Raw genomic sequence first — 17,751 nt, 5'->3', positions numbered from 1 at the left:
CCATCTAGGCTTTGCCTCTTCATTGTCCTCTCACCGGCAGGAGGCTGGACTCTTGCTAGAAATGATTCTCCCACTATCTTTAAACGACTGATAGCTCAGGATCTGCAGTCAGAACTGGGTTTGGGTTAGGCTCTACCAACTACAAGCTTGTTTATTCTGAGTGGGGAAAGGGGGCAATAATTATAATTCCCAGCTGCCAGGGTGGTTACGAGATTTAAAGAGGGTTGTGAAAATGCTTTATAAACTGTAACGAGTTATTTAAAACAAAAACAAAAACAAAAAAAAACCCCTCCACTTTTAGGATGCCACGATGCAAAGTTTGCCGCTGCAAAGGTTAGAAATTTTAGTCCCTATCAAGCATCAACGGGGTTTCCACGGAGCCGGGCGGCAGGAGCCCCACGAGCTCTCTCCGCTGACTCCTCCTCCGCCTCACCGGCCGGGCCCGGGTCAGACGCCGCGGGGGCTCCCGCGCCGGCATCTCCAGTCCGTAGGCCTCTGAGTGAAGTCTCGTGCCGGGGCGGGGCAGGCCCTGGCCGCCCAGTTCCTGATTCTATAATCGGTGCCGGGGGCTGGTGGCGCCACAGGCGCGGGGACCGCGGAGAGCGAAGGATGGGCCCACGCCGCGCGACGAGCCTGCCTCGCAGCCCCAGCCCACGGCGGCCGCTCCTCTCCACCGTCCTCCCGCCGCCGCCGCTGCTGCTGCTGCTGCTGCTGCTGCTGCCGCCGCCCCTGAGCTCGGGCGCCGGGACCCGCCGGCCGCCGCACCTCGTCTTCGTGCTGGCGGACGACCTCGGTTGGAACGACGTGGGCTTCCACGGCTCCAACATCCGCACGCCGCACCTGGACGCGCTGGCGGCCAGCGGGGTGCTCCTAGACAACTACTACACGCAGCCCCTGTGCACGCCATCGCGGAGCCAGCTGCTCACCGGCCGCTTCCAGGTACGCAGCGCCCCCGGCGGCCCGCGCCCCCGGCGACCCGCGTCTGGCTCCGCCCCCGCCTCGGGCCGCCCTCTCTCTCCCGCCGCACCGCTCGCGTCCGGCCCGACCAGTCCTGAGAGCCCTTTGGAAGCGGGCCAGGAGGCCGAGGCAGGCTGGGGTCAGCTCCCCGAACCGGGTGGAGCGAGGCGTCTTCTGGTCCTGGCAGTGTCCGCACCTCCCCGGCCTACAGCCCGCCGCAGCCTCTGCGCATGCCCGGCTCGAGGGCGACCCGCATCCCCCAACGCCCCACCTCTCAGGGTGGCTTTTTTTTCTTTCATTTTCTGAAGGTCGGGGTGAAAGGGTTTCTGGGAACTGCTAGGTTCTGGGCCTTGCGAGCAGATAGGCCAAAGGGTCGAAACGGACTCTGCGGAGCGGTCCTGAAGTGGGAGGATAGAGAAGGAGCTGGTCGGGTACCTGCCTAGTAGAGCAGTGAGGGGTGGGAAGCTGGGAAAGCTGGGGGGAGAGTTGAAATGCAAGAGTGCTCGCAGTTAGGGCGACTCTGGTCCCCTGTGCACCCAGCAATCGTGGATGGGTTAGGACTGTCTGACGAAAAATTAATTTTTCTACCTTTCAGCAGCCCCGGTTGATTCTTCTTGGGCTGCTGACATTCCCTTCAGATTTAACCTATATTCAACACCTCTGAGCATCTTATTATCTCTCTCAAAGGGTCTCTCTAAAAACTTCGCTGTAGTTAATAAAGTATACTTGTAGAGAGTGTGTATATGTTAGATAACTGACAGTATCAAGAACATTTGTACAATGCTTTACTGTTTTTAAAGTTAAATCTTGAAACAACCCGTGAGGTAGCAGTTATTTTTAATCCCCTTTTACAAACGAGGAAACAAACCTGTAGAAATTTGTTGACATATTAAGAATTACACAGCTAGAAAGCGTGCCTTTTCTGCAACTACTAGCTATTTGAATAAGATCGACATTTTTGTGAGATCATGGTGTGATTATGACCGTAGTAAATACAATAAACAAGTACTGTGTGAGAACAAATGCATTCCACCGTATATATGCACTGTCTGTTCAACAAGCTATTTTGGGCCCTGACTGTGCGAGTCGTGGGGAATATGCTTGAACTTTGCTCTCTCAAATCTGTGTTCATGTATCCTTTCAGATCAACTCTAGCCTCGTGTTGTCCTGAATGGAGGATTCATTGCAATAAAGATTTCCACAGTAGTCTGAAGACCTTTAAAAACATAAAAGATAGAGTTAGAAACAAAAAGGATACTCTGAGAAATAGCCGTAGCCAAGGTTTGCAATGGCGATGAAGGGTGGTTCCCTTCACCATTAGCTCTAAGTACTTTCCACAGTTCTAACTTCGGCTGCTAAGTATGATCAGGAATATCTACTCTGATGCAGATCTTACCCTGGATGCTTTGTACATATAAAGGGGCATTCGAGTAAAGGAGAGAAAGGAAGGAAGAGAAGTTCTGCTCAAAGTGTTTCTGCATTTGCTCTTAAGCAAGAGAATTGAACTCTAATTGCAGAAGAATGGGAGGGCCATTCATTTCTCTAACTTCCTCCCTTCCAACAGACTTGAACAGGAAAGCAAACAGCACACTTCAAAAACTTGTTCATATAATTGGTTGATTTTATTCCCTAATATCTTCTCTGACCAGTCACCAGCATTCCGTCCTGGGAAAAACAAACAACCAAACAAACATACCTTGATTATGGAGGTTAAGAAGTGAAGGAAGGGTAGAAGCTGGAGATTCCAAACACAGTTTAGAGACCGCTCAACATAACAAGCCAGCCTCCCCAAACATTTTGTTTGACTTTTCTCCACTCTTTTATTCTGTTAGAGTTCATCATACCCAATTTGAAATTACCTTGAGTTAGCAAGCATTCTCTTTTAAAGAAAATATTTCTCAAAGGGTTAAGAAGTCTCATTGCCCTCAGATTCTATATACTGGTACCATTATGAGCACTTTACATTCTCACAGCAACCTGATGAAGTGGATATTACCGTTATCATCCCTATTTGATAATAAGGAAGCCAAGGCCGAAGAGGTTAAGAAACTTGCTCAAGGTCACAGGGCCAGTAGTGGTGGACTAGAATTTGAAACAAGCAGTGTGGTACATAACCACTACACTGCATTGTCTACTAAAAATTATTAAAAATATCATCGCAAGAACAGCTTCAGATTTACTGAATGATCTCTATGGACATTTAGGTCGTTCCTAAATATCACAATTAAAACAACCCATCACATTTCAGGTTAGGAACTGGCTATGTTAAATATAAAATGAAGATAGGGAGAGAGGTTTTATTTCTGAAACAAGTCATGTGTTGTACATAATTTTAGACAATAAGATGAGGAAATTTATTTTAAAATTAGGTACTTGAAAGAACTACTTAATAACCATATCTGTGAATTCTTTAATATTTTGAGCCCTTCCTTCCCATAATCATCTAACTTTACATTAGAGATTAGAGAAGTATAAAATGATAAGTAAGCCTAGACTGACTTATTGAACTTTGTATTCCTAAGAAGTTCTGAGTTTTAATTTTTTTAGCTTGTTAAAGCATTTAGTGAAGAGGACCAGTTAGAAATTATGAGATGTGGGTTTTAGTCTTTGCTGTGTCAGTCTTCAGACTCTGACCTTGCTGGACATTATTTTCCATATCTGGAAAATATGGTAATTAGAGCTATAAGGCTCTATAGCTCTAAATTTCTTTGACGCTAAGACTCCGGTTCATTAGAGCAAATATCTGGCTTGGTGAATGCAGTCTATCACTAACCCCATCTACTGGCAGAAAAATTAACATTGCCCAGCACTATGTGCCTTACGGGTGCACTAGCTTCTCGTTTTGCTGCTAGACACTTGTTCAAACAAGAACATGAATTCATCCTTTTCTGTTGAGACATTTAATTGTTCAGAATCCTCACAGATGAGCCTTTTTAAACCTGCATGCTTTGCTGAAAAAGCGCACGAGTTTAGGAAAGAGGGAGAAGGGAGACTGATCAGCAAATAAGGTAAGATGTTACTGGTAAATTTAGAATTCGGGTCTCCGTACACTTAGATAGTGTTCTTCCCATAGCCTTACATGACTCGTTCATTCATTATTTTAAAAATATTTTAAATCTATATTATATATATATATTTTTGGAATAGAAAATACATTCACATGATTTAAAACCTCAAAAGTCACGAAAGGGTTTACAGTGAAAATCTTTTCATACAGACACATACACATACACATTTTCTTCCTTAGATATCCAGTTCCCCATCTTTGCAGGCAAACAATGCTGTCTGAAATACATATATCCTTCCAAAAGCATTTTATGCATGTACAAGAAAATACATATGTAGATATTCCTCTTCTCTTTATATGAATGGTAGCATACTCTTCACACTGCTTTGCACCTTGATTTTTTTTACTTAACGTTTGAAATAATTCCATATTGTTACGTAAAGAGCATCCTCAATTTTTATGTCTATATAATATTTTGTCAAATGGGTATATCATAATTTATTTAACCAGTTACATAATGGTGTACATGCAGGTTTTTCCAGCCTTTTGATATATCAAAGGATGCTGATGTCAATACCTTGTAAATATGTCATTTTGACATGTTTGAATGTATCTAATAGGATAAATCTTTTAAAAAGGAATTTTCTGGTTTTAATACATTTGTAATTTTGATAAGTATTGCAAAACTGCAGTTCAGTAGTTTGTATCAGTCTACATTCCTACCAACAACATATAATATTTGCTTATTTTTCAATATTCTTTTTAAAAGTTATATTTCACATACCATAGAAGTCACCATTTTAAGTGTTTAATCCATTGGTTTTTCATGTAGCCACAAGGTTGTGCAACCATCACCACTATCTAATTCCAGAACATTTCCAGCACCCCAAAAACAAACCCCATAGCCATTAGCAGTCACTCCACAGCCCCTGACAACCGCTATTATACTTTCTCTCTTTTTGGATTTGTCTATTCTGGATATTTCATATAAATGGAATCATACAAAAGATGTCCTTTTATCCATATTGTGGCCTGTGTCATTCCTTTTTATGGCCAAGTAATATTCCATAGAATGGATATACAAACATGTTATTTTCCCATTCATCAGTTGGTAGACATTGGATCATTCTACTTCTAGGTAATTATGAATGAGGCTGCTGTGAACATCCAGGTACAAATTTTATATGAACTTTTTTTTAGTACTCTCAAGTATATATCTAGGAGTGGAATGCTAGATCATATAGCAGCTGTATGTTTAATACTTTTTTTCTTAATTTAGCAGCTGTATGTTTAATACTTTTTTTCTTAATTTTTTTAAAAAAATTTCACCTCTCATAGTTGGATTTCTTTCTGTCACCATGTATTTGACCCCTTTTACCCATCTACCTCCCTCCTCCCCCTCTTCCCCCCATCCTCTGGTAACTACTAATCTATTGTCCATGTCCATAAGTCTCTGTTTGTCCTGTTTGTTGCTTTTAGGTTTATATCGCACATATAAGTGATATCATGTGGTTTTTAACTTTTTCTGTCTGGCTTATTTTGCTTAGCATGATTATCTCGAGGTCCATCTATGTTGTTACAAATGGCAATGTTTCATCTCTTCCTATGGCTGAGTAATATTCCATTGTATATATGTACTACAGCTTCTTTAGCCAGTCATTTATTGTAGGACACTTCAGTTGCTTCCATGTCCTGGCCACCGTGAATAATGTTGCTATGAACATCAGTGTGCAAATATCTTTTTGGATATGAATTTTCAAGTCTTTGGGGTAAATACCCAGTAGAGGGATTGCTGGATCATATGGTAGATTGATTCTTAGTTTTTTGAGGAACCTCCATACTGTTTTCCATAGTGGCTGTACCAATTGCAGTCCCACCAGCAGTGTATGAGGGTTCCTTTTTCTCTGCACCCTCTCCAACATTTGTTATTACTTGTCCTGTTGATTATAGCTATTCTAACAGGTGTGAGATGGTACCTCATCGTGGTTTTGATTTGCATTTCTCTAATAGCTAGCAATGACGAGCATCTTTTCATATGTTTGTTGGCCATTTGTATGTCTTCTTGGGATAAATGTATGTTTAGGTCTTCTGCCCATTTTTTAATTGGATTGTTTGTTTTTTTGTTGTTATTGAGTTGTACGAGTTCTTTGTATATTTTGGATATTGCGTTGCTTGCAGATATATTTTCCCATTTGGATGGTTGTCTCTTTACCTTTTTGATGGTTTCTTTTGCTGTGCAGAAGCTTTTTAGTTTGATGTAGTCCCATTCATTTATTTTTGCTTTTACTCCCCTAGCCTTTGAGGTCAAATTCATAAAATCCTCTTTAAGTCCAAGGTCCTGAGTTTAGTTCCTATGTTTTCTTCTATGCAATTTATCGTTTCAAGTCTTATATTCAAGCCCTTAATCTATTTGGAGTTAATTTTGGTGTGTGGTGATAGACAACAGTCTAGTTTCATTCTTTTGCAGGTGGCTTTCCAGTTTTCCCAGCATCATTTATTGAGGAGGCTTTCCCTTCGCCACTGTATGTTTTTGGCTTTTTTGTCAAAAATTAGGTTTATTCCTAGGTATTTTATTGTTTTGTTGCAATTGCAAAAGGAATTATTTTTTCCACTTCTTTTTTTGACATTTTATTATTAGAGTGGGAATGCTATGGATTTTTAATGTTGATTTTGTATCCAGAAAGTTTACTGTATTTGCTTATTGTTTCTAGTAGTGTTCTTGTGGAGTCTTCAGGGTGTTCTATGTAAAGAATCATGTCATCTGCAAATAGTGACAGTTTGACTTCTTCATTTCCTATTTGGATGCCTTTTATATCTTTCTCTTGTCTGATTGCACTCCCTATCAATGTTAAATTGAATAACAGTGGCGATAGTGGACAGCCTTGCCTTGTTCCTGATCTTAGAGGGAAAGTTTTTAATTTTTCACCATTAAGTATAATATTGTCTGAAGGTTTGTCATATATGATCATTTTTATGTTAAGAGACTTTTCTTCTATACCAATTTTGTTAAGTGTTTTGATCATAAATGGATGCTGTATCTTGTTAAAGGCTTTTTCTGCATCTATTGATAGGATCATATGATTCTTATTTTTTAATTTGTTTATTTGATGTATCACATTAATCAATTTGCATATATTGAACCATCCCTGTGCCCCTGGAATGAAGCCCACTTGATTGTGGTGTATAATCTTCTCAATATGTTGCTGTATTCGGTTCACTAGTATTGTATTTAGGATTTTTGCATCTGTGTTCATGAGAGATATTGGTCTGTAGTTTTCTTTTTTGATATTATCTTTACTAGGTGTTGGTATCAGGGTAATATAGGCCTCATAAAATGATTTGGGAAGTATTGCCTCCTCTTCGATTTTTTGGAAGAGTTTGAGGAGAATAGGTATTAAATCTTCTTTGAATGTTTGGTAGAATTCACTGGTGAAGCCATCTGGTCCTGGACTTTTACTTTTTGGTAGGTTTTAGTGATTGTTTCCATCACCATACTGCTGATCAGTCTATTTATATTTTCCATTCTTTTTGATTCAGTCTCAGGAGGTTGTATCTTTCTAAGTACTTGTCCATTTCTTCTAGGTGGTTAAATTTGGTGTTACATACTTTTTCATAATATTCTTGTATGATCCTTTGTATTTCTGCGGTGTCTGTCATAATTTCTCCTCTTTCATCCCTGATTTTGTTTATTTGTGTCTTTTTTTTTTTTTTTAGTGAGTCTAGCTAGGGGGTTGTCGATTTTATTAACCTTCTCAAAGAACCAGCTCTTCATTGCATTTATTTTTTTTATTTTTTTATTTTTTGCTTTTAATTTCATTTATTTCTGGTCTAATTTTGATTCTTTCTTTCTGGTGATTTTAGGCTTCATTTGTTCTTCTTTTTCTAATTTTTTAGGATGAAGCAATAGGTTGCTTATTTGGGCTCGTTCTTGTTTTTGGAGATAGGCCTGTAATGCTAGGAAGTTTCCTTTTATGACTGCTTTTGCCATGTCCCAAAAGTTTTGATATGTTGTACTGTCATTATCATACATTTCTATGTATCTCTTGATCTTTTTTATTTTTTCTCTGACCCAGTCATTCTGCAGTAGCATATTGTTTAATATCCATGTATTGTTCTTCCTTTTTTCCTTTTACAGTTGATCTCCAGTTTCAAAGAGAATATGGTTGGTATGATATCAATCCTCTTATATTTGTTGAGGCTATCTATGTGTCTCAGTATGTGGTTAGTCCTTGAAAATGTTCCATGTGCACTAGAGAAGAATGTATGAGCAGCTGTTTAGGGATGAAAGGCTCTGTAAATGTCAATTGTGTCCAGTTGGTCTAATGTGTCATTTAAAGATGTTATCCTTATTGATTTTCTGTTTTGGTGATCTGTCCATATCTGACAGTGGGGTATTTTGGTCCCCTTCTATGATAGTGTTTTGGTCTGTTTCTCCCTTTAGTTCTGTTAGTAATTGCTTTACATATGTCGGGGCTTCTTGATTGGGAGCATAGATATTAGTAAACCTTATGTCTTCTTGGTGCATGATTCCCTTTATCATTATAAAGTGTCCCTCAGTATCTTTCTTTACCTTTTTTATTTTGAAGTCTATTTAGTCTGATACTATTTAGTCTATTTAGTACTGCTACTCCCGTTTTTCTTTGAATTCTATGCACTTGAAATATAATTTTCCACCCTTTTACTTTTAGTCTATATTTGTCTTTGGAACTGAGATGTGTCTCCTGGAGGCAGCATATGGTTGAGTTTTGTTTTTTATGCAATCTGCAACTCTATGCCTTTTTATTGGTGAGTTCAGTCTATTTACGTTTAAGGTGATTATTGAAATATGAAGTTTTTCTATAGCCATTTTATCTTTTGCTTTCTGGTAGCTCGGTGTTTCCATTGCTTCCTTGTCCTTGTGTTTCTTTCTTTCTTTTTTTGGTTGCGTTTTGTGGATTTTCCCTCTGGTCCTTCATGTTTTATGGTATATACTTCAGTTCTGAATCTTTGGCATATGGTTACCATTGTGAATATGTAGAGGATAGATAGCTTTATATATATATTGTAGTCCATTTTCTTCTGTGTGTGCCTTATCTCCTTTCCCCTTTGAGAATTTGGATCTTTGAATCCTCCCCTTTTCAGTCATTGTTGTCTCAATTTGTCCCTGTGTATGCTGAATGTTCATTACTATCTTGCTCTAACTAATCTCTTCTTATTGTTTAAGCTTATAATGCCCTGTTCTTAGTAAGGGTTGCATTCCTCTGCTTTTATCTGCCTGCTGGTTGCTTTACTCATAGTTATGTATTTTTTTGTCATTTTATTTTAGGTGAGCTGATGCATTTCAGTATTTCCTGTAATGCAGGCCTTGTAATGGAGAATTCCCTCAATTTTTGTATGTCTAGAAAGGTCTTTATTTCTTCTTCATATCTAAAGGAGAGCTTTGCTGGATACATTATCCTTGGCTGGTAGTTCCTTTCATTTAATAGTTTAATATTTGATTCCACTCCTTTCTGGCTTGTAAGGTTTGTGCTGAGAAGTCTGATGATAGTCTCATGGGTTTTCCTCTATAGGTTACCGTCTTCTTTTCCCTGGCTGCCCTGAGAATTCTTCGTTATTGATTTTTGATAATTTTAATACAATGTCTTGGAGAAGGCCTTTTTGGGTTGAGATAATTGGGCGTTTTGTTGACTTCTCGAATTCCAAGCTCCAGCTCATTCCTTAAATTTGGGAAATTCTTGTCAACTATTTGTCTGAAAATGCTTTCTTATCTCCGTTCCTTTTCCTCCCCTTCGAGAATGCCCATTATTCTTATGTTTCCTCTCCTGATGGTATCAGCTAGTTCTTGTATTTCTCTTTCATTATTTTTCATTCTTTGGTTTCCGTTGTTTTCCTTCTGATTTATTTCTAGATTTCTATCTTTGATATCACTGATCCTTTCTTCCATTTGGTTGACTCTATTTCCCAAGCTCGCTATTTCATTTTTCATCTCTTTCAGTGTGTACTTCATCTTCTATTTGGTTCTTTTTAAGAGTTTCATTCTCCTTGTTAAAAAACTCATTCTACTGATCTAGTTGTTTTTTCAGTTCCCGAAATTGTTGATATGAATTATTTTGGATCTCATCGAGTTTTTTTCAGAAATACCATCCCGAATTCTCTGTAATTTAAGTTCCATATTTCTATGTCTTTATGCTTATTTTCTGGAGAATTTTCTCTTTCTTTCTGAGCTGCCTTGTCACTTTGGTTGTTCATGGTGTTTAATGGACTATTTCTCTGCCTGGGCAATAGTGGAAATGTTTTCTGCCTTTTTTCTAGAAAGAAGATTAATTATATAAAGAACTCTCTTTAACCTCTTGCAAAGAAGGCATTTTTTTTTTTTTTGATTTCCAGTAGGTGATGTCTAAGTCTCTTGGATCACTGCTTTATATAAAGTCTTAATAATGACTTGTTTTTTTCTTATATTCAGTCATGCTCGTTACTCTCAGTATCAGTACCTGTTAGTGTTAGCGACCTTTTTGGTAGCATTTGCTCAGACTCTGCTGGGGCTCCGCAGTGTTCGATCTTGGAGGATATGGGAGGAGGGCCCTCTGGATTGAGGAAAGGGGGCTGCAGCTCAGCCTTGCGTTTTGCAGCCGTGGCTGGTAATAATCAACTGTTGTTTCTCTTCCATCCCCTGCTGCTCTGCCATCCCCACTACTCTGCTTTCTGCCCTGATGACTGGGCACTTCCATCGGCCATCCGTGGAGAGCTTGTTCAGGGAACCCACCGCACCTTCTCCCCTCTCCTTCCTCCTGCGGGGAGCTCTGGCTGCAAGAGGCAGCTTTTTTGTCTCTCCCAGTCTACCACTCGACTCCTAGGGTTCTGACCTGTGGTAGCTCTTATTCACAGATCCCTCACTCAGATGTGCTTGTGTGCAGGTTGGGTGTTTTTTGTTGGGTTTTAGATGTTCAGCTTATTTCAAGGGGAGAGATCTAGGAACATCTCTCCCTCTGCCATGCTTCTGACCTACACTATTTTATATTGGAACCCAGCAATGTATGTGGATTCATATTTCTCCACAGCTTTGTCAATACTTGTATTTATGTCTTTTTTATTATAACCTGCTCGTTATAACCAGCCTAGTGGGTATGAAGTGATTTTTCATTTCCCTAATGTCTAATGATATTGAGCATCTTTTTATATCTTATTGGTCATTTGTATATTTATTTGGAGAAATCTCTACTCACATCTTTTGCACACTTTTTAACTGGGTTATTTGCCCTTTTATTGTTAAGTTATAAAGAGTTCTCTATATGTTCTGGACACCAAACCCTTTCCAGTTATATAATTTGCAAATATTTTCTCCTGTTCTGTCTTGATGATGTCATTTTATATACAAAAGTTTTAAATTTCATTGTATTCCAATTTATTTACTTTTCTTTGATTGTGCTTTGGTGTCACATCTAAGAAATCAGGGTTACAAAGGTAAACAAGGTTATGTAATCCAAGGTTATGAAGATTTACCTCTGTGTTTTCTTATAAGAATATTAAGTTTTAGCTCTTATATTTGGGTCTTTGATCCATTTTTAGTTAATTTTTGTATATTTTTGAGGTCCATGGATACATGTGGATGTCCAGTTGTTTGAGGACCATTTGTTGAAAAGACTGTTCTTTTCCGCATTTAATGGTCTTTGCACCCTTGTCAAAAGTCAATTGACCATCGATATATGGCTTTATTTCTGAACTCACAATTTTATTCCATTGATCTATATGTTTATTTTTCTGTCAGTACCACACTGTCTTGATTATCGTCATTTTGTAGTAGGTTTCAGAATCAGAAAGCGAGTCCTCCAATTTTGTTCTTTTTCGAGATTGTTTTGGCTATCTATGGGCCTTTTGCATTTCCATATGAATTTTGAGATCAACTTGTCCATTTCTTTAAAAAAGAAAAAGGCAGTTGGAATTTTGATAGGGGTTACCCTGATCTATAAATCCATTTAGGGAGTGTTACTACCTTATCAATCAAAGTCTTCCAGTCTATGAGTATAGAGATGTCTTTCTCCTTATTTAAGTTTTTTAATTTCTTTTAACAATGTTGTATAGTTTTCAGCACACAAGTCTTGTACTTCTTTGGTTATATTTATTTCTAAATTTTTATTCTTTTTGATACTGTTGTAAATGGAATTGCTTTCTTGATTTCATTTTTGATTATTCATCGTTAATGTATAGAAATGCAACTGACATTTGTATATTGATCTGTATTCTGCAACCTTGCTGAACTTATTAGTCCTAATTGTCTCTGTTTCTGTGTGTCTGTATGATCTTTATGATTTTCAATATACAAGATTTTGTCATCTGCAAATAGAAATAGTTTCACTTCTTCCTTTCCATTTCAGCTGTCTTTCATTTAATTTCCTTTCCTAATTGCCCTGACTAGAACCTCCAGTACAGTGTCGGATAGAAGTGGCAAGAATGGACATCTTTTTCTTACTCCTGATCATACAATCTATCATCATTAAACATAATGCAGTCATTAATTCTTTTATTCAACAAGTATTTATTGAGCAACTATTTATGCCAGACATTGTGCTATATACTCTGGGGATCTCCTGGTGCTTTTAGACTGGTAGGGGTGTGAGGCTATGGGAAAGAGTGATCAAGGTGGGGAGTGAAATAACACATAAACAAACGAGTAGGAAAGGTGAATTTAAATGGTGTGGCCATAAATAAATGTGAGGAAGAAAATGAAGTAGGTCAAATGATAGTGACTCAGGAAGGTATCTACAAGAAGGCCTGAGCGGAAGCCTGCATGAAGAGGAGTCAGCCATACAAAGATGCTGGGAAAGAGAGTTTAACACAGTGGAAGGGACAACCAAAGTAAAGACTCTGAGCCTAGAATGCGCTGTTCTAAGAATGGAGAAAGGGCCCATTGTGGCTGGAACTGAATGAAAGAGGATATGGAAAGCGTGCTGAGTACAGAGAGGAAGGCGGGGTCTCCCTGTACCTAACTGCCGAACTCATGATAAACTACTCAACTTCACTTGTTTCTGTTTTCCTATTAATGTTACATCGAAGGCTAATATATACTAAAGAATGTTTCTAATCTAACAGTGTTCTAAATAAATAGATTTTAAGAACCACAATAAAGTGCCACGTGGCATTTTTTTGTGTACATGTAATTCCAGTTAGAATTAAATTTTATATTTCCTTTTTTTTTTAAATTGTCTTTAGGAAATAAATTTGAAAGTTTCAAATATGAAAGATTTAAAAAGAGATACATGTTTCAAAAAAAGATCTTTTCATCCTGTCTCCTGGCCCTCCTTCCAATAGGTAGCTCCTGTTTATTAGTTTTAAATATCCTTTAGAAGCCTGTTATGTATATAATGAAATAGATTTTATATTCATTTTCTCCTTGTTTTAAATGTCACGATTAAAAATATTAATTTAAAAATCCTTCAGGGGTGATAGGACGGATGTTGTTTAAGGATATAAACTTGCAACGAGTAGTAAATAAGACCTAGAGATCTAATGCACAGTACAGTGAATCTAGACAACGATATTGTATTATAATCATCAAACTTGCTAAGAGACTAGAACTTAATGATTCTAACCACTAAAAAGAAAGGATAATTTCGTAATGCAGTAGAATTGTTAATTATCGCTACAATGGCAATCATATCACAATGTTTAAATGTATCAAATTAACATGTGGTACATCTTAAATGTACACAATGTTATATGACAAATATGTCAAATATATTTCAATAAAACAATAGTACACATAATAAAGATGTTTATAAAAGTGATAAGATAAATGATGTTTATAAAAGTGATAAGATAAATAATAAAAATCCTTCAGCTTTTCTAATAGAATTTGTATACTGTTTTTAGTTCAAGTAGAAGACTTGAAAACACTAAATTTCCAGTGTCAAAGCAACGAATGAATGGATGCACTTTAACCCTGGAGCATTTCCTGATGGAGCTCGCTATCTTAACTCTTAAGGTTGACACATCATTTCTGATGCCTGTGCTTCCTTTTAAAGAAATTAAAAAGATTAAAGGGTAACAAAAGTGGTAGGTTTTAATGGAAACACTTCCTTTTGGAAAAAAAGTAAAATAACTGGTCCTCCTCACCTGGGAACATTCTTACCTTGGAGACTGAGGAGACCACTCCACCAGAACTCTCTGAACCTTGGCAGAAATAGAAGCAATGAAAGATGACTCCAAGGTTTCATTCTTAAGGGACCCAAGCCACATTTCTCTTAATTACATTGATGAATGGACAAGACACTTTCATAGCTTTTCACTTACTCCTGAAGCAGAACCTTGGCCGGGAAATACAAGATGGAATCTATGTAGCAATATTGTGGGTAATTTTTGACTTTTGCTTCAAGTTTGCTTTAAGAATGTGAAAACGTGAGACCCATGGCTGCAAGCAAAATAGAGCATTGCATACTGTGGCATGGAAAGGAAGAGTACTGTCTGAGGATGCCCTCACCTCCCTGCTTCTTGTCCTCAGGGCCCTGCTTGCCCATTCCTTATTACTACATGCTTGCCTCTTAGGGGATTCTCTGAACTCTAAGATTAGACGTGGGGCTGGGAGCTTGAGGAAAGCTATATGCCACAAATTGGGAGTGTTCATGGGACCCCCTGGCAAAGGTATCCAAGGAGTGAGAAACAAGAGGAAGATATAGTCTCGAGGCCATAGGTGCTGCCTAAGAGAAAGCACTTGTTAGAAAGCACTAGTTAGGTGAGGAAAAAAAGATGCATTAGCTCCATAGTTACAAGCAAGATGGCCACCTACTGAAACACATCAGAGTTCCAAAGCAGGGAACCAGGGGGGTGACTTGCTCTGATGGGTCTTTTGTTTTCCTTGAAGCCAGGTGTGCTTCCTGAGCCTAGCCAGAGCCAAGAAGCATTTTATCAGAAAGCAGGGGGCATCTGGAGACCTTATTCTGCGGGTATCGAAGATATTTTAAGAAACAACTCCTTATTTTACATATTTTACTTTCCAAGTAATTGGGAATAAGGAAATGAGAAAATAAGTTTGGGGCTGAATAGAATATGATCCATTGACATATGACAGTTTTTTGTTGATTGATTTTTGAGGTTTGTTATTTCAAGAATCCCTTTGAGCATAAGCTGTTGCTGTTTGGTAACTCTCTTCGTTTTTGTTTCCTTAATTATATCACTTTACTAAAAGTTCTTTTTCCTCCTTTTTCATTATGGGCTTTAGGCTGGATTTATGATTTAAATAGAGGAAGGCACTGAAAGAATTTTTGCCTTGTTTATTCTTTTTACAAACAATATCCTTTTGTAGGTTTAGTCAGAGATTTACACTTTGCTAATCAACACCAAAATAAATAGACCCTTAAAACTGTCAGTGACACCAGCCAGTTCTGCAGCCTGAGTTCTGAAGGACCAGGCCAGATGGCAAAGCCAGGCCCCTAGCACATACAAAGTGTGTTCTGTAGCTCTTGGCTTCAGCAGCATGGGCAGCTGACTGCTTTTTAGAAGGCTTGGGGTGGGGGGAGGGAGCAGATTCTCCACTATCCATTTGTTTTGTGGGGCATCTCCAGGAATAAACCCTAAGGTGGCATGAGTGGTACTTGACTGTGGTTATAACCTATAGTGTACTGGCCAAGGCACAAGCTGGATATTCTGAACTCCTGGCTGTCTCCCAGCATGTTCTTTGATTGTGTTCCGCTCAGAAGCTTCCCTCTAGGCTCTCTGGTGTGTAAAATGGAGGGGTAGAGCTGCCCTTTTTTCTTAATTTTCAAGTAGTGTAGCAGGCGAGTGCAATGAGGGTATGAGTTCATCTTCCACAGGTTAGACCGACAGGACAGAACCTTCGTCTGTTGAACTGGATGTTATCTCAACACTATTGAGATAAGAGAAATAGCATTCATTGCAATGTTTGTAGCAATGGTTCACTTAGTGCCTGGGAGAGTTTATTGTAATTGTAGCTGAAATATTGTGCTCTGAGCTTCCAAGTAGATAATTAATCAGTAGACTGCCGGGACCTCTGCAAGAGGAACTGTAAGAGGTTCCGATGTGGGAACAACCCTTCTCCCCTCTCCTCCCTGTTCAGGAGATTGGTTTTTCTCTCCTTTAAGCTCGTGATGCTACATACACTTCTAGTATCTTCTAGGTCTACAGAGGACAGAATAACTCGCAAGATCAAATATGTTTTTACATGCAACAGACATGTAAACAAGGACTTCTCATCAGTTATCTTACAGAAAAAAAACCCAGAAACAAGCCAGGTCCTTCACAGAATTTGCAGACCCTTTGCCTTTGCAGTGGGAATCCTTGATGAGGATTTGGTTTTTGAGAGAGGAATTGGTTTAATGAAGAAGAGACAGCTACCCATTGCTAGAGAGAGAGTCACCCCTTTGGACTTTCATATATTATCTATAGGACTCTCTGTATTCACACATACTCTCATTGAAGATGGGTGTTAAAATGGAATTGTTTTAGATGCTGTAGCATTTACAAGGGGATGCTTATTTTTTCTTTTGATTCTGTTAGTGCCCTGTTATCATCCTGCCCCATGAAACATGATGTAGCTCTGCAATTCTGTGCTAATGTGCTGGGTTGGAACCAGCTCAGCATTTGTCTGTTTACTGCTTCTCTACACAGTGCAGCTTCCTTACTTCAAATAGTGTTTGAACAGACCAAAAACATGTTTTTGGCTGTCATCCAGAATTTGGTTTCCACTCCCTAGCAATGCCATAAAAATACTCTGTCAAATAAATCCTCAGGAACTGAAAAGAACAAATTCCCTGCTCCATATGATTGAAGATAATAGAAGCAGGCTTCAGCTGACCACCTGGCTTGGTGCCCATGGCTTAGGAAAACCGAATTGCACAGCATCCCTTGGCAGTGCTTTATAGCTGTCAGAGTTAATTTTCTGCACGTGATAGATGAGCTTTCTATTTAGGAAATTTGCACATAGCATTTATCTCCACTGGGTCTTTTGAATTGAAAAAAATATTATCTTATCCTGCTCTGTTGCCAATTAGTATATATTTGAAGTTTTTGAACCCAGGATTAATTTTCTATTGATAAACTTCTAATGTTAACCATAGACAGAATCCTTCTATGATCTGGAGGATGTGAAGTGTGCGTGTATGTATGTGTGTTGAGAGATATGTTTCCTTTTTCCAACCTGGCTGTTGTAACATCTTTATCATTCATGATCCCAGCTATCACATTCAAATTAAAATAATTTCGGAAGGGTTTATTTACAGAGGAACTATTTTAAAAGATGTGAATATGTGAGGGAACATAAAGGATAGTGTATAACCCAGTGGAGCTGTTACTGCCCCGAGACCAGAAGGAAGGAAAGGAAAGGAGACTTACCAGAACCTAGGAGGAGAGAGTCTATAGAGAAGGCTGCTTTTAGACTGGCCTGCAACAGAGACAGCCTGGTAGCCCAATGCCACTCATCTCTTCCCTCTCTCCATTCTGTCAGGGCTTCCCAGTCAGAAGCCAGGAGGCAAGGGAATCTTTTGATTTGGTCCCCATAGGTAAGCATCCCAGGTGGAAAGCAAGACAGAAGGCTGAGTATGGATTTGGAGGTCAAATGGAAGGTATATCCCACAGTAAGTGTCCAATTATTTCTAGGAGAGGCATACAAAAATCTCAAAAGAAAACTTAAACTCACTTTTATTTTTAAACAGCTTTATTCAGGTATGATTGACATACAATAAACTACACATAATTAAAGTGTACAGTAAAAGTTTAGATATGTACATACCCATGATGCCATTACCACAACCAAGATAGCAAACATATCCCTCACCTTCAAAATAAACCCACTTTAATTT

The 17,751-nt window shown here is 38.7% G+C and overlaps 1 protein-coding gene across 1 annotated transcript in view; it reads left to right on the top strand.

Annotated features, from left to right (window-relative positions):
- The first annotated feature begins 273 nt into the window (after positions 1–273).
- Positions 274–17,751, top strand: part of ARSB (arylsulfatase B) — a 141,879-nt gene continuing 124,401 nt past the window's right edge. Inside the window, exon 1 of the mRNA XM_039874895.1 lies at positions 274–939. Coding sequence (XP_039730829.1) covers positions 610–939 — 330 coding nt within the window. The 5' untranslated portion in view covers positions 274–609. The remainder of the gene's footprint in view (positions 940–17,751) is intronic.

The sequence above is a fragment of the Pteropus medius genome, unplaced genomic scaffold (assembly GCF_902729225.1).
Source record: "Pteropus medius unplaced genomic scaffold, Ma_sr-lr_union100, whole genome shotgun sequence".
Taxonomy (NCBI): Eukaryota; Metazoa; Chordata; class Mammalia; order Chiroptera; family Pteropodidae; genus Pteropus; species Pteropus medius.
Note: the sequence above shows the minus strand (reverse complement) of the source record. Positions and strands in the feature narration are given on the sequence as shown.